The sequence below is a fragment of the Rhipicephalus sanguineus genome, chromosome 8 (genome assembly GCF_013339695.2).
Source record: "Rhipicephalus sanguineus isolate Rsan-2018 chromosome 8, BIME_Rsan_1.4, whole genome shotgun sequence".
NCBI lineage: Eukaryota > Metazoa > Arthropoda > Arachnida > Ixodida > Ixodidae > Rhipicephalus > Rhipicephalus sanguineus.
In genome coordinates, this window is record NC_051183.1 from 54,132,853 (window position 1) to 54,152,007 (window position 19,155).

The window sequence follows — 19,155 nt, forward strand, 5'->3', positions numbered from 1 at the left end:
GATCTCAGCCTTATTGTAGAATTCTGTAACGGTGGCCTTTCTGACCAATAAAGGAAGGCGCACGTAGCAGGCTTCTGGGCCAATTAGAGGTGACAATATGGCGGATTCGACAACATGGCCGACAACATGTCCAAAATAGCATAACCCAGAGTAGTAGTGCGCAGTACTCCAGATTAAGGAACCCTTAAAATGTGATGCATCCAGCTTCAAACGGAATTCAGCGCAGTTGGCTTTTCAGCTGGAAGTTTTCCAGCACCAGCTGCAAACTGCCTACCTCTCGCCAAACGCCTGTACATGACATACACTTCCGCGATAGTAGTTCTCGTTGGGCAGTATTTAACCCCTTTCAGACTTGACCATGAAGAACCGTCTTCAAATACATCCAATTACTCATTTTTTCAAGACACCCATTATTCTAAAGCAACAAAATTAAGTTATGATCACGTTGATTTATGTTTGTTATAGTAAACAATCCGAATTAAATTGTAACTAAATATTTACTTATCCTCGAGACTCCTGACGTGGCTCGCGAAAGCGGTCCGTCGAACATAATGCCTTCAGCAAAGTGATCATATGCATCAGTAGACTGCGAAATGAAGTTCAATGAAGGCACATTTCTTACGCAGGAGATTCAATTCAACTAAACCTGAGTGTACCTTGCTCCTCTTTTGCCACTAGTGGACACAACGAGCAAAAACTAATTGTGCGCACAAATTTGTACAAAACGTCTCAAAGGGGTTATCGCGCACCCTGATGATGTTACAGTCAACAGCGCAGTCATCCTTTTAAATAAGCCTTTTTTTTTTTTTTCTAGCGAAAGAAGAACATGACCCACCAAAGGTATTCGAAAAGCGCGCCGAAACGTCTTTGACAGGAGTGAGTGGTGATATCGTTGATGATATTTTGATCTTCAATGACCCGGGTTTATTCATGAAAGCACACGTTGCCCAAAACTCTGAAATCTGCGCGAAAATGCCATTTCTTTTACGAAATGGTGGCGCCCAGTCGCCATTCCTTGAAAGAGTTCCAATATTATCAGTTCAAATTAAGAATTAATACTCATTATCCTCGCAACTCCGCGCAGAAATTTTAGAATTTAGCAGTGAACGCACCATCTCGATCGTCTTCGTTTTCTGTAAAACATTACGCAACTACTGATTATTTGTTGTAAAATATAGCTCTAAAGTAGCCTACTAGAGAGCGCAACGAATAATCACTTCATATTTTTTGTATCTGCAAATGGGTACGTTTTTATAGCACAAGTTTTGCCTAAAGTGTTACGGCTACACTTTTTCAAGGGGCCCGCGCCATCCATTTGCCGTATACGCGCTCCGCGCCTTCTAGCGGCCGAAAAGCGCGCTACGGCCACTACGGCGATCGGCTGCTAGACGAGCAGCTAGCTGCAGCTAGGCCCTACACGCCAGCGCGCACTGAGCGGTCCGCGAGGGCAGCATGTCGGGTTACATCAATTTCGGTTGTCCCAACGGCGTCAACGGCGGTGCCGACTTGCCGGACGCCTTCCACCGGGCACCGCCCGAGCCCAAGAGCCGGGCCAACGTAGTCCTGGGAGCCCAATGGGGCGATGAAGGCAAGGGCAAGATCGTCGATCTCCTAGCAAGCGAGGCTCAGATCGTGTGCCGGTGTCAGGTAAGAAACACGAATTTTGACGCTTGTGCATCTACACCCGGTCCTGCCTTTTGCCCGCCACTTCGTCTCTCATGTTTCTGGATGTAACGTTCATTCCGATACACGTGTTACGCGAGTTCCCCGGATGCGGCGAATTTCCCTTCTCGCGGTAACCGTGCCAGCGCAAGCGGTGTGCTCGCGGTGCAGGTGGAAAAACACCGAAGCGGCCTACCTCAACGTCACACCTCGTAGTACAGCTTCCACTGTTTCATAATGCGTCGTTTCGGACAGCATTGTGGTTTCTCGCTTTCTCCAGTGGGTGGGTTTTGTCTTGGACCGAGGCGTAACATACATAACCATGCAACCGCGCGAACACATAGCCGGCATGTAGTGAGCAAAACGGTTGCTTGTGACATTTTCGTCACTTCGCGCCCGTTTCAACTCGTAGATCCGAATCTCGTAACGTATTTCAGCCACAACAAGCTTGATATTCTCGAAATGCGAGAGGTGGGCACTTCGGTGGGAACTCGAGACCGCGATTCTGCCGTGAAGCTCGCCGCGAATGGAGAAAGTGAAGTGCCGGTATCGTTTGCCTGAACTCTTTTTTTGTTATTCTTGTTTATTGGTGTTACTCGCGGCACATTCTGGTCTCGTTTTCACGATTTGGGGCTACAATTTCAAAATCCCAACGTGTTAGTTCTTGCGATTTTCGTATCTATAGTCGTGTAGCGATCGCGATTGCCGAAGTCTCATTCGCGTGACCTTGATTTGGGCCGGCACGCTCCCTCGCGGGAACACATGTTATCGGTCCACCAGATTTGGTACAGGCGAATGGACCGCCCCCTCTCTTTGATGTATCGAGAAGAGATAAAATAAGGAGTAAAGTGTGTCAGACCGGGTGAAGATAGTTTGTAAGTAGAGCGCGGGGGCATCCTGTTGTTGCCATAGCGATTGTCTTGACAGGATGACTGCCTTTCGGTGAAAGATTAGCCGTATCTGCGCCTGGCGCCGAAGATCCCAGTGTGCGATAGGCCAAAAATTGGCGCTCTTTTTCTGTTCGTAGTGTCTGCTCAGGACAAGGATGGGAACTGTGCTGTCAAAAAAGTATTTTGAGTCCATCCAAGAATGGACATTCAGAACACCTAATATGGTCGTTTAGTCTTTGGCAGTAGGTTCCCATTTAAATGTGCCTAGTGGCCATACACTGCACTGACGATTGAACGAACAATGTGGCATTGGATGTTGGTCGCATATCCACTACTCCAGGTTTTGTGAATGTGGCTGACAATCTACATCAGTGGTGCAGTGCTTTGGAGGTGACGAAGGACAGCAGGAGTCAATGAAGCAGCGAGAAAACGTCTTTCGTCTCGCTCCACGAAGACTCCTCTGCGATGAGGAGCTGCTTGATAAAACACCTCTTTTACTCTTCTATAATAAGAAGCTGCTCAGTGAGCACTCTTTCCCAATGCCTCTCGGCCACCTCTGGATTTACAAGGCTGCAAAAATTTGGTGAGGTACTGGTATACAATGTTACTTACACTCAGCAGCTACGTTGGGAGAGAGTTACTCCATCTTCCACATGGTGAAATCCGTGCTAGAACATGCAACAAACAAGAGCAATGCATTGTCTTCAATGCACTTCTTGTGTTCAGCCACAACTACGTGTTCACATTCACAGGGTCATCCCAGGGGAATGCAGACGAGATACGATGACTTAAAACTAATCCACTTGTTTCTGTTCCGTATCGGCCAGTAATACTCCCGGATTGTTCGAAATCATACGTGCCATACCCATTGCAGTTGTTTATCACAAGGGGTGGGGGAAGGGGGGTACATTGAAAGCTGCAAAAACACCCATTGCTTTAGTATGCTGAACAGCATACTAATATCCCAAAGAAAGCTGAAACTTTTGGAATAGCTGGAGAGTGCCCCATTCTAAACGAGTTAACATAAGATTGGGTTCTTGCCGATTGTTCCAGCGCTGGTTACTTGTATCCGGTTTGCAAGAGTGAATTTGCACGTGATCGTATTTCTTGTGGTCACGTAATGGTCATAAATGTGTTTTCTTTTTTTTTCTTTCAGAACGGAATTCACCGCAATTTTTATTCTGTTTTGGGGTGGGGACACTTTTTCGCTATTCCACAGATTTTCAAAGTTTCTTTGACATAATTTTCCATAGTGTTAGTGCTCATAATTTTCATATCACAGCTTTCTGTGATTTCCAGTCACCATGTGAGTGATAGGCGAAATGGGCGTGGCCCGATAATTTTTTACTGGTTCGAGGATTTGGGGGAGGGCTATTAGCGAATACAGGATGAAATCACATTGGAATAGTGTTAAGTTATAGTTGCCAATGTTGGCCGTGCTCGGCTGTTAAAAACACAAATTGTCCTTGGACCGCAGGCTACCTGTGTGCTGCTTAGTAGTAGTCAGCGATTGTTTGCTAAGCTTTATAATTGTGGGGCTTTTACATCCTGGAACCACGAAATAATTATGAGGGACACCATAGTGAAGGGCTTCGGTAAGTAAACAGGCCTCAAGCATTTTGTCTCCATCGAAATGCAAGTGCCATGGCTGGGATTCGATCCCGCGACCTTCGGGTCAGCAGTCGAGCACCGTAACCACTATACCATTGTGGCGGGTATGTTCATTAAAACTGTGGAAGAGGAAAAGAACTGTTGTTTGGCGGTTGCTGTAATTGTCTAGCTGGAGCTGGAGAGGGTTGGTTTCGTAACCTCTGAAAACTCTCTTAGTTCTTTAACTGTCGGAATGGTCAGTTTTCCTACATGATAGACATGGATAACACGGTCAGTGCGGAAAATATATTGTTTTGGAAACCTAATTAACTTATAAGAGCACTGATAGAATGTCAACTGGCCATCAGTCTCTTCGGGACCTTGTGTCATAGTACAGTTGTGATCACTTATGGCAAGACCTCTTGTCACAAGTCAAAATGCAATTGTTAGCAACGAACTGAGGTCATTGCAGCACCTTGAAGGGCTCCTCTAACCTACTTCTGACTTGTCTGATTAAATTTGAATGAGTGTGCTGTCACATTGTCTTAATAAAGATTAGAGAAGCAGCATGGAAATGATCCGGCAGCTCTGACATGCTAGGCATGAAACGCGACAATTCATCGCATGCAATGCATTGACAGCCTCTGTTATCAGCGGCCATTAGGTCAGCGAACGACAGTGTAATGAGGATAGTAGGAGGCACTGACTTGTGCGCTAATGAAAGAGTTCAACGAACTACTCTAGCTTTATTGCAATTCATGTCTGTGGGACACGTCTGATAGCGCAATTCACATTCTTGATCTTGTAAATTGTTCTTTTTCAGCAGTAGCCTTTTATCTGTTCATTTCAGCCTCTGACATGTCAGTGCGTTTACCAGGATAGTCTCAAAAGCTGTCGGCATAACACAACCTCTATAGCTGCTATTGCCTAGTTCAACGTCCGCCAAATGCTTCTGCAGTGCTTGCAACAGTTGTCAAGCATATATTCAACCCTGCAATACCTGGCATATAATATATACTATGCTGTTTTGACGCCTCAAATTTAAGAGGGAGAAACTTAATGCGTAACCTAAAGTGTGTGCGTGTGTGTGCGTGCGCGTGCGTGCGCATGCTGGAGAGAGTCTCAAGTTCTGAATAGTTTGAAAAAGCAGTTCAATATTATTGACTGTTCTAATAAGGTTTATCTCAGCTTCTTTTCTTTCTTGGATAGCTGTGCTGCTGTCTATGGTGGGAAAAGATTGTGTACAGGTCATTCTGTTTGTTCTTTATGTGAAGTTGTGTTTGAGAATGAAAGCATTAAAACTTAATTCTACCGCTACTGCAATGCTGGACTCTAAAATCGGTATTTCTAGTGGCCGTATCGTTTTCATGCTGAGCATAAAGGGGCAACACATAGGTAGTGAGACCAGGAGGGATTTCATTAGAGCAAAACCCACATGTCCATCTGCACAAGTTTGTAAACCCATAAGACCACTAAAACAGAGCCTTAGTGTTATGGCCAACAGGAGAGAGGTCCCCCCGCCCCCCACATAATTTCAAGCTAGTCTTGACGTTACCAGAGTGACAGCCCAACGATAGCAGCAAGATGCGGCAAAAGGCACAAAAACAGCTTGTTGCAAAAGCTAAACAGGCCAACAGCTGGGATTGTTAACAGTAATGCTGAACTGCTGGGTTTTTCTGCGACCTTATCATTCGTGCTTCTTAGGGTTCAGTTACCTTGTGGCAAGCGCTACAATGCACCTGTGAAACTTGGCACTTGTCTGCTATTGAATTTGACATCATATCCGGTGGGACATTGGCAATGGTAATGTGACAAAGAAAGAATGAAGTCACTGCATAGGAAGTAGGTTGCGCATTTGAATAGACAGCCTCTAATATGTAGCTTCATGTGCAGCGTTACCCAGGTCAGCTTAAAGAGACACAAAGAGAAAAGTGATTTTTCTCATAATAATAAATTACTCTTTCACAATTCTAAAATAGCCAAGCTTGCCATGAGAAGACGCTTGGCAAGCGAGAAAACGTGCAAAAAGAAAATGCGGGTGGCGACACCGCTTTGCAATTCCTACACCAAACAGCATGACGTCATAGATTTTGACACCGTCTACAAGGTCGTAGGTAGCGCCTAATTCGTAAAAATTAAGTGCATTGTCCCCTGAGGGGGCTATAGACTTAACATACCAACTTTCAGGAAATTTCATTGAGCCTGTGTCGCCAAAATACGAAATAAATTTTGAAATCTGTGATGTCACGTGCGGAGATTTTGACGCGTAATTTTTAAATAAAATTTTGTCCCTGGTTGTCTCCACTATTAATAAAACTTTGATGGTGAAATTAATGGCATTAGAGTTTTGGGAGTAAAATTTATTAGCCTAAACAGATTCATTGTTTCACTTTAATGTCCTAAATGGCTTTCTCAAATGTGCCTGGCTGCTCAGCAAGCAAGGTCGTAAACATTTGAACACAGTGGGGAGTAAAAATGGCATGAACAACAGAAGATGCAAAAAAGGACAGAGCTAGGCGGCACTGAATAAACGTTAGCACATGGCAGACTGCTTTACTCAGCTGGCGGTGTTTACCAACAAAAGCCTGAGGGGTGAAGCCTTATCTTCGCATCCGGCGCATTTGCTCATCCAAGATAATGTAGCTACGACGAGCAGCTGCCAGCATTCAAAGCCTTTCTCACGGGCGAAAGGAAGCTACTTTTGCTGATGCGGTTTTCGAGGGGTCTTTCCCACCGGCGTCAGCAGTAACAAAAGGGCAGGCGGTCTCGTCAACTCTCCCACTTGGAATCTTTCCAGGGCGTCTGGAAATGTTCTGCCTGGCTTTTGTTTTCGGTTCAAATGGACCCGCAGTTCAGCTCGCTGGACGTCCGGTACGGGTGCCAGGCACTCAGCCTCTAACGTTGTTGGGCTTGGTTGCAGGGGTGTGCGGTTTAGGCAGCCGGTTCGGTTGCGCAACTTGAATGCTTGTGCTCACTTGCCCCCGACTGCACCCCCGTGGAGCTGGAATATTTTTGTCCTCTCTTAGCCAAGTCAGCCGTTGCACCTGTTGTGTGTGAGCACCTGTCGATTTCGCGAAATGTTTGGTGAGCTGTCCCGAAGCAGGCGTGGCTCCGCGAATGTTAACTGCCAGCGTCTGCTTTCACGGAGAGGAACTTGTGTAATAAGAGATTGTAGCGTTGTTCAGTTCCTCTGAAAGCATTAACTGTGAACAGTTCTCATGTGATGGCCTAATTGCCAGGGTTGCCTGAGGAGAGTTCCAATGCTGCAACTCTTCGTTCTGTGAATGACGTTTAGCAATGGTTTTGGACATGAATCCTGCTTTATTTTTTTTTTTCCTGCTCTGTCTTTGACTCTAAATTACACGTCCAAAATTTTCACGGCAGAAGCCAGCACAACTTGTGGAATTCTTGGTGTACTATTTATCTATTAATTTGTTATACCTTTGAGACTGAAGGGGTGACAGAGGGGAGGGGTTAAACGAGTACAAATATTTAAGGAGTAAAAAGCAGCACACGAGTAAGTAGCTTGTGTGTATAATGTCAGCTGAAAAATCTATGAGGCAGTTAAACACATATAAGTAAGATGAAGTGATATACAGTATAAATGGCTAAGTTATACAATACTAGCCAGTGACTATTTCACATGATTGTTATTTGTTATGGCAGCAGTGTAAGTTTGCAGGCTCATAAAACTGGGAGACTCTGATGGCCAGGTTTGTTCCAAAACTACAGGTCTGGGTCACAGCAAGAACCTATGAGTTCACAGAAGCCATTCCTCCCAGTAACAATAGTAAAGCTTTATGACTGACCTGCTGCACAGGAAAGAGATTCCACTCTTAGGATGTGCATGGTAGAAATGACCGGTGAAAAGCAGTTAAATTGTACATAATCTGGAGGTAAAATAAGTTTATTGCGAAAGAAAGGACGGGAAAAGATATCATGAAAAGTGCACACACGGCAGATTTCGCAGTGGTAAGCTAGTAGTAGCGACAGTATTAACAGTATTATTGAGCGCAGAAAAAAAGACACGACTCAAAAAAGTTACACATGGGACAAGCGCAACTTTCAGCTGTTTATTCAAAACATTGTCATTAAAGATATATATACAGTACGCACATGCACGTATGCATTGAATGAAAACACAAGAAAAGAGTATGACAAAAGAATGAGTAAATGACATATGTGTTGAGATATATGTATTCATTTGAGTGTAGAGTGACAGAAGGTTCATTAATGCACCCCACCCCCACCTCTTCTTTTTAGGTGATATCCTTCTAGTAACTTACTAGTAGCAGTAATTACTAATAGTGATGGCAGGCCAGGGTTAGAGTTCGTGTTGCTCGAACTATTAGACGAGTACTTGTTTGGTTGAGTCAGCGAGAGCACATTAGCATTGCCTCGTTAGTAATTAACTCTGATATTCTCAAGGACTCGTTCTCTTCCAAGCTTCAAAAATAGTCGGGGCACTTTTCAAAAAATATAATGCAGCTGATTATTGAGCTAAAGCACATATGTGACGAAAATGCTGTTTTGATCGGTGTGCTTGTCGTCATTGCTCCGCAAAACATTGGAGCAAAGTTTTTCTACAATGGCAATTTCGTAAAATTGCTTGGTTCCTACAGCCTTTCCAAGAAACTCTGAGCTTCATCATTGCTAATCATCTTGTACACGCAGTGCTTGTTGATTCTTTCACTATGCACCATCTCAAATTGTGTCACCTTTTTCAACTCTTAATTTTCTTGTGCCGTGACTTAGCCATTTTATGTACCGCTGACGCATGGGTTTTAGCCTTCTAAGGAATGCTAGTGCCTTACCTGCATGAAAACAATGGCCTGTTTCTATCTGTCATGAAATGTATTCTGATTGATTAATGAAACAAGCTACTCTCGTGCTGTACAGCCTTGTCCTCTCTCCTTTTGGAATCATGCAAATGATTTGGAAAAGAAAATCGTGCTTTGGCAGGCGTAGCATTCCATTGTGCGAAGACTATACATTCACATCCTTTCTTAATAAAAGAAATTGAACAGAGCTTTTACATATCTTCTGGGTAGTGTCTGTACAGGTTATAAATCCTCAGATAAGGTAACGAAAGCTTCAGCCGATGGTCAGACAGATTATAAACGTTAGCATGGCAACTTGTTTTGCTTCCACTTGGCACCACAACAGTGGTTTGAATGATGAGGCATGCGCTTGACAAGCAAGCATTGTCTGTTTCTTTGAGTCATTGTTATCCGTCTTATTTTTTCATTTAGTGAAGCTGTTTTGACAGGTAGTTATCTCCTACAGCCTTTAAGTAGCTGTTTTGGTTGCGACCTATATTCTAGCTGAGGTTCAGTGGAAGAAATAAGGATCGTGGACAGGCACTGTATTGAATAAGACTGCAACGTTGCTGAACTGGGCAAGTTGGTTCATCATGTTGCTGTGTCTATGCTGCAATGAAGGCGAGGACGGTGCAAACATGCATAAGCTTTTACAGGAGGCACAAAGACAAAGTAGTAGTCAGCAGTGCGTGGTATGTATTCAAAGAAAAAGGACAAGCTTGCAGTTGTTCCTCTTGATCAGTTCCTCTTGATTTCGACATTGCGACAATGTGTAGGGTGAAGATGTCAGCAAATAAACACAAACAGAAAGAATAGGGAGAGACGGGCATTGGACTTTCATTTGAATGTTTTTGAAAGTTGGTCTCCTGACCTCCAGTTCCCAGCGCGTGCGTCAGCTTGTGCCGGGCCAATCCAGAAACAAGGCAAACAAACCAAAACGAGAAGATAAGGGATTCAACGGATCCCTACTGATACTGAAGACAAGAAAACGTGCCCGCACTCTAAAAACATCATCTGTTTATCTGCTAGTACTGAGGTCTCACTCATCCAGGAGGCTTTGCTGTGTGTTGCGATCTGGAACGCTTCCCAAGTTTCACGTGCATTCTTTGACCCGTCTTTGCTGATAATGCTCAAGGCGGGAACCATGTGACACAGTAACCTCGAGTTTCAGCACGACGGTAATAGTGGTTTGCCATGCTCGGCTCTCATAGCTGAGGTGTTGCACACTCGTACAACTCTTATGGCACATTTTGTATCTTTTGACAAGGAACATTTCTTGAAAGGTGGTCTGTACATCAACAATTGTTTCGGCTTTCACCATTTAGTAGGGGTGTGTGAATATTCGAAAATTTTGAACAACAAATCGAATAGCGTTGTATTCGATTCGGTACTCAAGTCGAATAGTGCATATTAGAAATACCAAACATTTTTCAAAAAATAAGCACCGATGAAAAAAACATCAAAGTAACGAAACATTGGGACAGAGAGGGGCACAGAGTGACAGAGTAATCAATCCAATGTCTTCATCATGAAACTCATGATGTTGTTGACTCATGAATATTGTTGAATGTTTATATATTGGTTTTAGTTAAAATTTGTTCACAAAGTGCCACCTTGAATTAGGTGGTCACTGCTGTATTTCAACCTGCAGTTAAATATTTCTAATGCATGCTCTAATGGCAGCTTTATAGAAGCTTGCCTAAGTTTACATAATTGTATCTTTTTGTTGATTAAAAGTAATCACAATGTTCCTTTGTTAAAGGTTGTGAATATCTGTTTCAAATGAAATGTGGAGTTCTTGGGCTGTTTCAAAAATGGTTACATTGCTATTCTAGAGCTGCTTTGAAAATGGCTGCCTTACTATTCGAATAGTATTCGATTTGTATTCAGTTCGGTGTTATCACTATTCAATTCGTATTCGATTCGGTTCAGAAATTCACTATTCGCACACCCCTACCATTTAGTCTAAATGTTCATAAAGAAGCCCGACTGCTAAGTTTCCTGCCCAGCATTCACTCTGATCGTTGCATCATACCAATTTTTACTGAACAGAGTCCCCGCCCGGGTTAACGCAGACACGCTTTTACAATGCGTATATCGGTCATTGCAGGATGGGCCTGTAAACTGAGAGTATATGCCAGTTGTGGCTCAGCAGATGAACGTCGGTCAAGGTTTTGCGAATTCTCCGATTTGGCTGACGTAGCCGCTGCAGCGCTCCTATCGCACACTGTTGCAGTTCCTTGTTGCCTCTGCTGCTATCACCCAAACTTGCCAAGATCGTGACCAAAGAGCTTGCCGGTATCTATGTCGTGTGTCAGTAAATGTGTTGGAGGGTCAGTCAGATGTTGCACAATGCGAACGTGCCAGCATGCAATTGCAGTCTGTGCCGGCCTACGGCGTCGCAGACTGGATGCAACACTTTGCTTGGCTGAAATATTTGCAGCCTGACTTCCTTCTTGAGTATTGCATCACGTGCGAGAAACAGCCCTTATCAAGTTTAAATGGAAGAGCTTGAGTATAAGGGCACGGGTTTGATTCCCAGCCATGGTGGTACCAGGAGCAGGTGACAACGAACTGCAGCGTTTATATGTGTGACATCTAGTAAGCTGCGCGCCCTGGAAACAGGAGACATGGCCGTTCCCTCGATCTACACTCCTTAACCCTTATTAAACTAACAGTTTTTCAGTCTGAATTATGCCAGCATTCACTATATAATGATTGCCTAAGTTAATGCAAGAGAATTTATGCTAACACTGTTGAACTCATATGCACACATTTTTAAAATTACTTTCTAGTTCCTTTTCAATTTTTGTGTCCATGATAGCAATTACAAGGACAGTGATTACGAAATTATAATAACTATTTAAGCGCTTTTGAATATACTGCTGTACATCTGACTACAGACAAGATCTAGGGCACTTTACTAAGTATGTTACGGAGAGCTTAAATCGTAATGTCACCTTCATGACTTCCTGAAACCATTTGTTTTGTAAGACATGGTATGTTGACAAAGTCCCCTGACACTATCATGGGCAGCAACGTCTCTTTTCATAGCTGCCTTTGTTAATTTTTTACTGTCGCCCAGTCATGTTCTAAAAGGAAAGGGCAAGCGAAAGCTTGCCCTTTCGTTCTTTTGTCCTGCCAACATTGGAGCCTGTCAGACAATCTTAGGTGCACGGTAAAGATCACCAGATGGTCAAAATTTCCAGAGCCCTCCACTACGGTGTCTCATGATATCAAATCATGGTTTTGGGACGTTAAACCTCAACAGTTATTAAGTCATGCTCGGTGACCACGTGGTGGGAATGTGATAGGCAAATGCAGCCAGACCATCTGCATGTCACTCTTTCACTGTCGTGTATTATAGCCCTTTCGCGAAACTTTTGACATGACACCGAGGGAAGATATGGAAAGGTCGACAACTGGGCTAGTTCGTACGGCTCCGCTTTAGACAGAAGCAGCGCAAACAACAGACCGTTGTGTCAGTCTAACTTTGTCTTTGTTGTTTATGCTGCTTCAATCTAAAATCGAGGAAAGATAGTCTCTCACTGCTATGCAGGCCAAGGTTTCATTCTGTACAGGCAAATAATTCTTAACTTTCTTTTTTACATATATTTAACACATGCCTGCTGAATGGTTCAGTCAAGGCCAGAAAGCCAACTAGGGCAAAGTGAGTGGACGTAGCCAGTGAACGCAATGTCTGCGCACTTTAATTAATTTCGTGGTTAACTATATTGAGTTATTTCTTTACTGGCACTGACTTTCACGTGCTCAGTTCTGCTTCAAAATGAAGTTATACTTGTTTCTGCCTCCACCTCAGTTGTAAGGGCACTTCATAAAAGTTATGGGAAATGAAATGATGTAAACAGCAGCGTAGAAATTGCGTTGTTGTACAAAGAACCTGAAAATGTACTTACTTATGCTTGTAGACATAAAAGCCAAGATGCATTATTGTATTGGTGCAACGAATCATAAAAGCTTGATAATATGTATTTCAACCGCTCCACAAATTGCGGCACTCCGGTATTGTGGTTTTGGCACGCGAGACCCCGTAATTTTTTTTTTCTTTTTAATCTTCATCTGACTGACTGAGCCAACCCCATGCTGGTTTGTGTTGCTATTATTTCTCTGTGTTGTCAATAGAAACTTTAATCTGCATGAAAACTTGTCAACGCCCATATTTTCTAGACAAACTAAGCATACACTTAGTGACATTAAGACTTTCAAAAGGGCCCAACCAATGTGCACTGACGGCAGGTTCCACGGACATTCACAGGCTAACAGAAAATCAGGCAGCAAGAAAATCAGCGCAAACAGAGTTGCGAGTGAACTAAGCCATTCCCAGCTGCCCCCAGCCCATCAAGCCCACGCCACCGCAGCAACCACAACCCCCTCAACACTCTCAACACCAAAGAAAACGTGCCTTCTCTCCTTCTTCCCAGCTGGTTCGTGAAAGAAGTTAAAAGTTGCACCTCGACACCCCTGCTGTCACTCCCCCTGAAGAAGGAATCGAGTTGATTCCGGAACGTCTGGAAATAAACCCATTTGTTGGAGGCCTTTGAAAGTCTTAGTTAATTAACCCAACGAGACAGGCAAATCTGTCAGAATGTTCAGCTTTGACTTGCTGACATTCTTGAACGTTCTTCACTTATGCTAATCATTTCGTGTACTCCCTTTTTTTTCCCCTTGGACCACCAGTGAATGCAACACAATACCACTGGAAAGGGATAGTCCTGACATTGGAAACTATGTAGCTTACTGTTCACGACCACACGACACTATGATGTTTGCCCATTTCATATTGCACATAAATGTACTTGCGTAGTTATGTGTCTTACTGACTTTTATCACAGTGCAAGCTGTGCTGATTGTACTATATTGCATGTAATTGTACTTGCAGAGATTTGCTCTGTATTACTGACTTTAAACTATGTAAACAGCCGACACCAATGGCACAGCGGTGGTATCCTGTTTTTTTGGACAGCTCTTGGCGTGCCTCGTGGAAACAGACACCTAAAAACATCAGTTTGTTGCCCTTTAGGGTAGGAGCTCAAGAAAATGAAACAAACTCTGCCCTCCTTGAGCATTTCGGTCTGCTGAGTCTGAGATAACTCTGATCGCATCACAAGCTCGAGCAATGCACGATGGCTCACTTAATCAACTGATAAAGTCTCTTCCGGAAAGTGTCGAGTGTGTCGCGTCTGACTTGGGAGCAAAGACGTACAATCTTTGTCTGAGTAGACTGTCGCTTTCAGCTGGTTGACAGTGAGTCATATGAAGAAATTTGCAGTGGAACTCGCGGGAACAAAGGCACCCGTCCTTTTCTTTCTGTTCTTCTTGTATGGAATGCGCTGCAAATTTCCTGAAATATGACTCACCATGAACGGCGTCATTTGAGTTCTTTGTGTTCATGCGGTCGTGCAATCCATTGATGATCAATTATCTCTTTGTTGGCTTCCGCATGTGTTAACAGGAATGGAGGGACACAAGATTGATGCGTCTTCGTTACGAATTGCAAATACATAATTGCGGACCTTTAAACAAAACGTTTAAAGGTCGGCCATTACAATTCTGACTTTGGCTAGGTTGGTTATAAGTAGTGTATATCAGTAGTGTATACTGGAGTAACGTATAAGTAGTGTATGTCACTGGAGCACCCTCCGCGAAATTGGCATGGTTTATAGTTGCATAACTGTCCTGTTACTAGCCTCGAAACATCATCTGAGCGGACCATGTATGTGTCTCCTAGTTAGCTGCTATGATATACAGCATACAGCATCACGGGCAGCCACTATTTTATTTCGAGGCTCATCCCAAGGAGCCATACATTTGAAGTCTCTCATCACCGGCAAGTGGTGGTGATAGCTTTCTTTTTTTCTCCACTTTACGTATAAGAACATTTTCGCTACCCTTTCACGACTCTTTTTATTCTCCTTTCAAGACAAATTTTTCATGCAAGCTTCTGTACATCTATGTTATCTTAAAGGCAGTGTCTAGCGTTACGTCTAGACGTAACGATAAGAGCCGTTGCAGTTACGTCTGGACGTAAGAATAACGAGTCTTAAAGTTACGTCCAGCGTGACAATACAAATGCAGCCCGTTAAACCTACCGAACCGATTGGCCCTAGTGGCGCAGCGGTTAACGTGTCGTGCTCGAAACTGTGAGGACATTGGTTCGAACCTCGCTGCTGTCTCGTCCCTTTTTCTTTTTCCTTTTTTTTTTCTTTTTTTTTTTTTTTTTTTTTTTTTCCGGCAGGGTATTGTTTGGTGTTGCATTAGTCTGTTACCAGACTGAGAAGCGCGAAACGGCTCGTGGGTTACGTGCGCCCCAGTGACACGGGCGCACCACGGACGCTGGCACGGACAGGCGCCTGCCCCTTCGGGACAGGCGCCTGGCCACGACAGCGGCCAGTAGCGCGTGACGGAGACCCTGCTAACCGGCCATTGAGCGTTAGCGAAATGGCCGCACTCGCGAAGCGAGGGTGAAACCACGATTAGTTTTCCGCGCCTGAAGGGCGCAGAGGGCCTTCACTGAGCAACAGGAAAATAATGTACTCACGTTTGTGGAAAACCACATCTGGACTAAAGTCCCTAGATTTTTCCCTGGGGACTTTAATCTGGACGTAACGATAGTGGTGACTACAGTTACGTCTGGACATAACCCTAGCCACAGCCTATCTTAAATTAGGCCTGTCACGTGGCCCAAAAATGTTCCTTCAGTTTCCCTACAGCAGCTGTCAGTGGTCGCAACAGATTCGCATTTTAAGTAGTGGTATAAAAGGCCATAAACGCTGAGCACAAGAAAAGCAGTATTTGAGACAGGCTTTAAGTGCAATCGGGCTCTCAATATGTAGTGTCAGCTCGAACCGATTGTAGACGACGTCCTAAACTTACTATGACAACTAAGTGAAGACTAGGCAATTCATTTCTGCTAGGTCCCAAGCCATGTTGAAATCCCCGGAAATGAAATAGCAAATCATTATGTAGCAATGGCAAAGTACCTTAAGTATTTTGGAAGTTCCTATACCTGTTAGAGAAGAGATTCAAGCTGTTTTCAAAGCACTAGCCTCTTACTGGCTAGGTGAATGATAGTTGAAAGATTACAATCAGCTTCACCTCTTTAAACCTGTCCTTGATGAATGGAATTGCCAGGAACATTTCATCGAGGTTGTTCTATGTCAACTTTGAATGGAACATGTGCATATCATGGACATTTACTTATCACGGAGTACAGAAGAGGAACAACAAACGTGCAATGAATGCCATGAGCTGCTAGTCATATAATAAATTTTAATTACATGTCCATATGTCAAAACACATAGACAAAAGCATGTCCATATATCAGAGCACATAGGGACTTTCACATGCTGTACAAGTTACATGTGCCATTTCTCCCCATGTTAATTTTAGTAGATAAAGAGCTGGTACCTCTGACAGACGTTATCAGTTCTTTAGATGAAACAAACTTTTAAATGAGCTTGAAGTACTGCAGCACATGCAGCACTTACTAGACTAGCAAAATATTATTGCTCTGTGATATGGCACGCTGACCTGTAGCATGACCTCTTGAGAGGCTATAGCTGTAGTGACGGTTAATTTAAATAGAGCACTTTCCTCAGCCCCTTGGGCACAAGGACAATGGCGAGGCAGGAATGCTAGGTGCATATCTTTACGTTGTATATGATCATTCGACACATTCCATACCCATAAGCCACACCACGTGTCATTGCCATGATTTTAACTTATATAGATATATTTTTGCACATTGATACAGTGATTAATCTTAGGCCCGCCTAGCAGCCATGTTACATAATTCACAGTATTCCGTATGTCCTGACTCACGTGACTGGCACAACATAGCCTTGGTCACTTTTGCGCCAATAGACCCAACTTGACCAAAATCATTACTTCAGTAGCACCTTCAGCTGAATTATTGTGGATTATGTTACTAGCTCATCTTATGAGGAACTTTCTGGTATTGCAGATTTAAATCGGGTCTTTGTAACTTTTTCTGCTTGATGTAATCTTTCCATTGCTTACCATTTTACAGCGGTGAAATAAGTCTTCATTGTTTTTTACTGACATGGGAATATGCTCGACTTATAATAGCACATATCTGTCATATGTTTAAGTTTTCTGTTATTTTCAAGCTACACACAACACTGAGGCCACCCAGCTGAGGACAGACACTTGTGCCTCTAAAACTTCGCAATAAAAGAACCACATCTTACATGTAACTCTTTGTGATAAGTCCCGTGCGCATGCCATTTTTCAGCAGCGCACAGCACTGAAAAACGTTGAGATGTTAGCTGTCAATCATGCAGTGTAACAGTAACATGAAGGCACCGACAAAGAAAAAAGGGGGCATCTGGTGAAACACGTGCCCATCCAGTTTGTGCCACGGTTGTTCCAGCTGACCTGTCGCGATTCCATGGCACACCCTTGCTACTGCATTCCACTTCATTGTAGGGCTGGCAAACGTGGCTGCCAGGTTTTATTCTCGGATCAGTATGGGGAGGTGGTGGCAATGATTCAAGAAGAGTAGGCGCACAATCTCCAGCCCCTCAGTGTGGGCTTGTGTTTTCTATTCTGAGCATCAGCCCTTCCCTGCCTCTGTGACCGTTGTTGGTATTGTTTGTTCTCGGCCGCTGGCCTTGCGCAAGAGGCCATTGCCAGGATCGAGGGCATGAGGCGTGGTTGTTAGTGGGCTGAATGAAAATGTGCATGAAATTTGCTCTAGCAGTGTGCATTGTTGCTTGAGTTGGCGCGCATGTTAACTAGGTAATGCGGTGCAGTGTATTGGCAATGTATTGATGCACAATACCTCAATGTATTGGTCATGTGTCAACACTTAACGAGGTAATGCTGCAATTACTATGGCCACATTACCTTGTTAAGTATGCAAAAGTCTTCATCGTGAATATTGGCAGCAAATAGCGAGTGAATGTAGGCTGAATGATGGACAGGGGATGATAGGTGCGTCTTTTTTGGCTTTTTCAGAGTTGAATAGGTGCAAAGATTGTAGAGAGAGCCCCTAGCAGAGTATCCGCTAATATTTTAGTACTCTGGAAGTTTCTTCTGAAGTGCCTGTTATAAATGCATGGTTCCATAATCAGCACTCAGTTCTGTGCTTGTTGTCATATCAACAGTTGTTGCTCTGTGAAAGTAACCCTCACAGTAATGTTTGTACACTCAAACCTCGATATAACGAATTATCGGTTATAACGAAGGGAATGAAGAATAGCCTTGGTAATAGATACAGTGGTTCGAATATACGCTTATAACGAATTTTCGGATATAGCAAAGTTATTTTCATGCCAAATGCAACTTTGTTATAATGAGGTTTAAGTGTAATGCGTAATACACAAGGCCTTGGCATTTACGCTACCTCATCTTCATGTCCCAACTGCACTTCAGTGCATGAGATTCCCCCTTTGTAATTTCTTTTGGTGACAGTTGTTTTACTGTTATTGTTTACTACCAATGCCTCATATTCAAAAGCAGTAAAATTAGTCTTCTGTTGAAATTTAATTGTAGCTATTTGCAGCTGTTGAAAAGCAGTGCTACAAACATTCACACCCACACTAAAATTGCAACTCTTTACTTTATTTCTTCGGTCTCCTATTATGCATTCACGAAATAACAGATTTACCTACTAGTAATTGGTGTCAAAACATTCGTGTGTATTTTTTTCGTGCCAGAGATTAAAGATGTTCAAACAACTTTCAATGAACAAAATCATCACCTAAATGAGACACAGGAGATCACACTTCAATATGAATCTGTCCAACTGCTTCTCCAGTACCCAATGACTTAAAGTATAAACCCATGGGTTCAGCCATAAAATAGTGTGTAGTTGTGAAACAGCTGTCGTACACATTTCTGTATTTTCTTCTCAGCTTGTTTCTAGCACGGGAGCTGCGCTTGATCAACACTTCCGTACGAGCTAGTTGGTTCATTGCCATAATGCGCCTTTTACGGCATAGAACAATGGAGGCAAGGAGGCGCGTATAGTATAGATGCAGACGACGCTCGTGTTGGTTGTTTTTTTACGCGTATCTTCTCGCGTTCGTCTTTGTTCCGTGCCCGTAGAAGCAAGTGCTACAGCTGAGCTCATTTAAGAACGAACATTTTTCGCTTTACGCATGTACGTTGCAGTGCATTCTTTACACATGTACTGCGACCTCGGGGTA

The 19,155-nt window shown here is 43.5% G+C and overlaps 1 protein-coding gene across 1 annotated transcript in view; it reads left to right on the top strand.

The window, feature by feature from the left end:
• The first annotated feature begins 1,381 nt into the window (after positions 1–1,381).
• The window catches only part of LOC119401911 (adenylosuccinate synthetase), a 47,781-nt gene continuing 30,007 nt past the window's right edge, over positions 1,382–19,155 (top strand). The window contains exon 1 of the mRNA XM_037668924.2: positions 1,382–1,647. Coding sequence (XP_037524852.1) covers positions 1,453–1,647 — 195 coding nt within the window. The 5' untranslated portion in view covers positions 1,382–1,452. The remainder of the gene's footprint in view (positions 1,648–19,155) is intronic.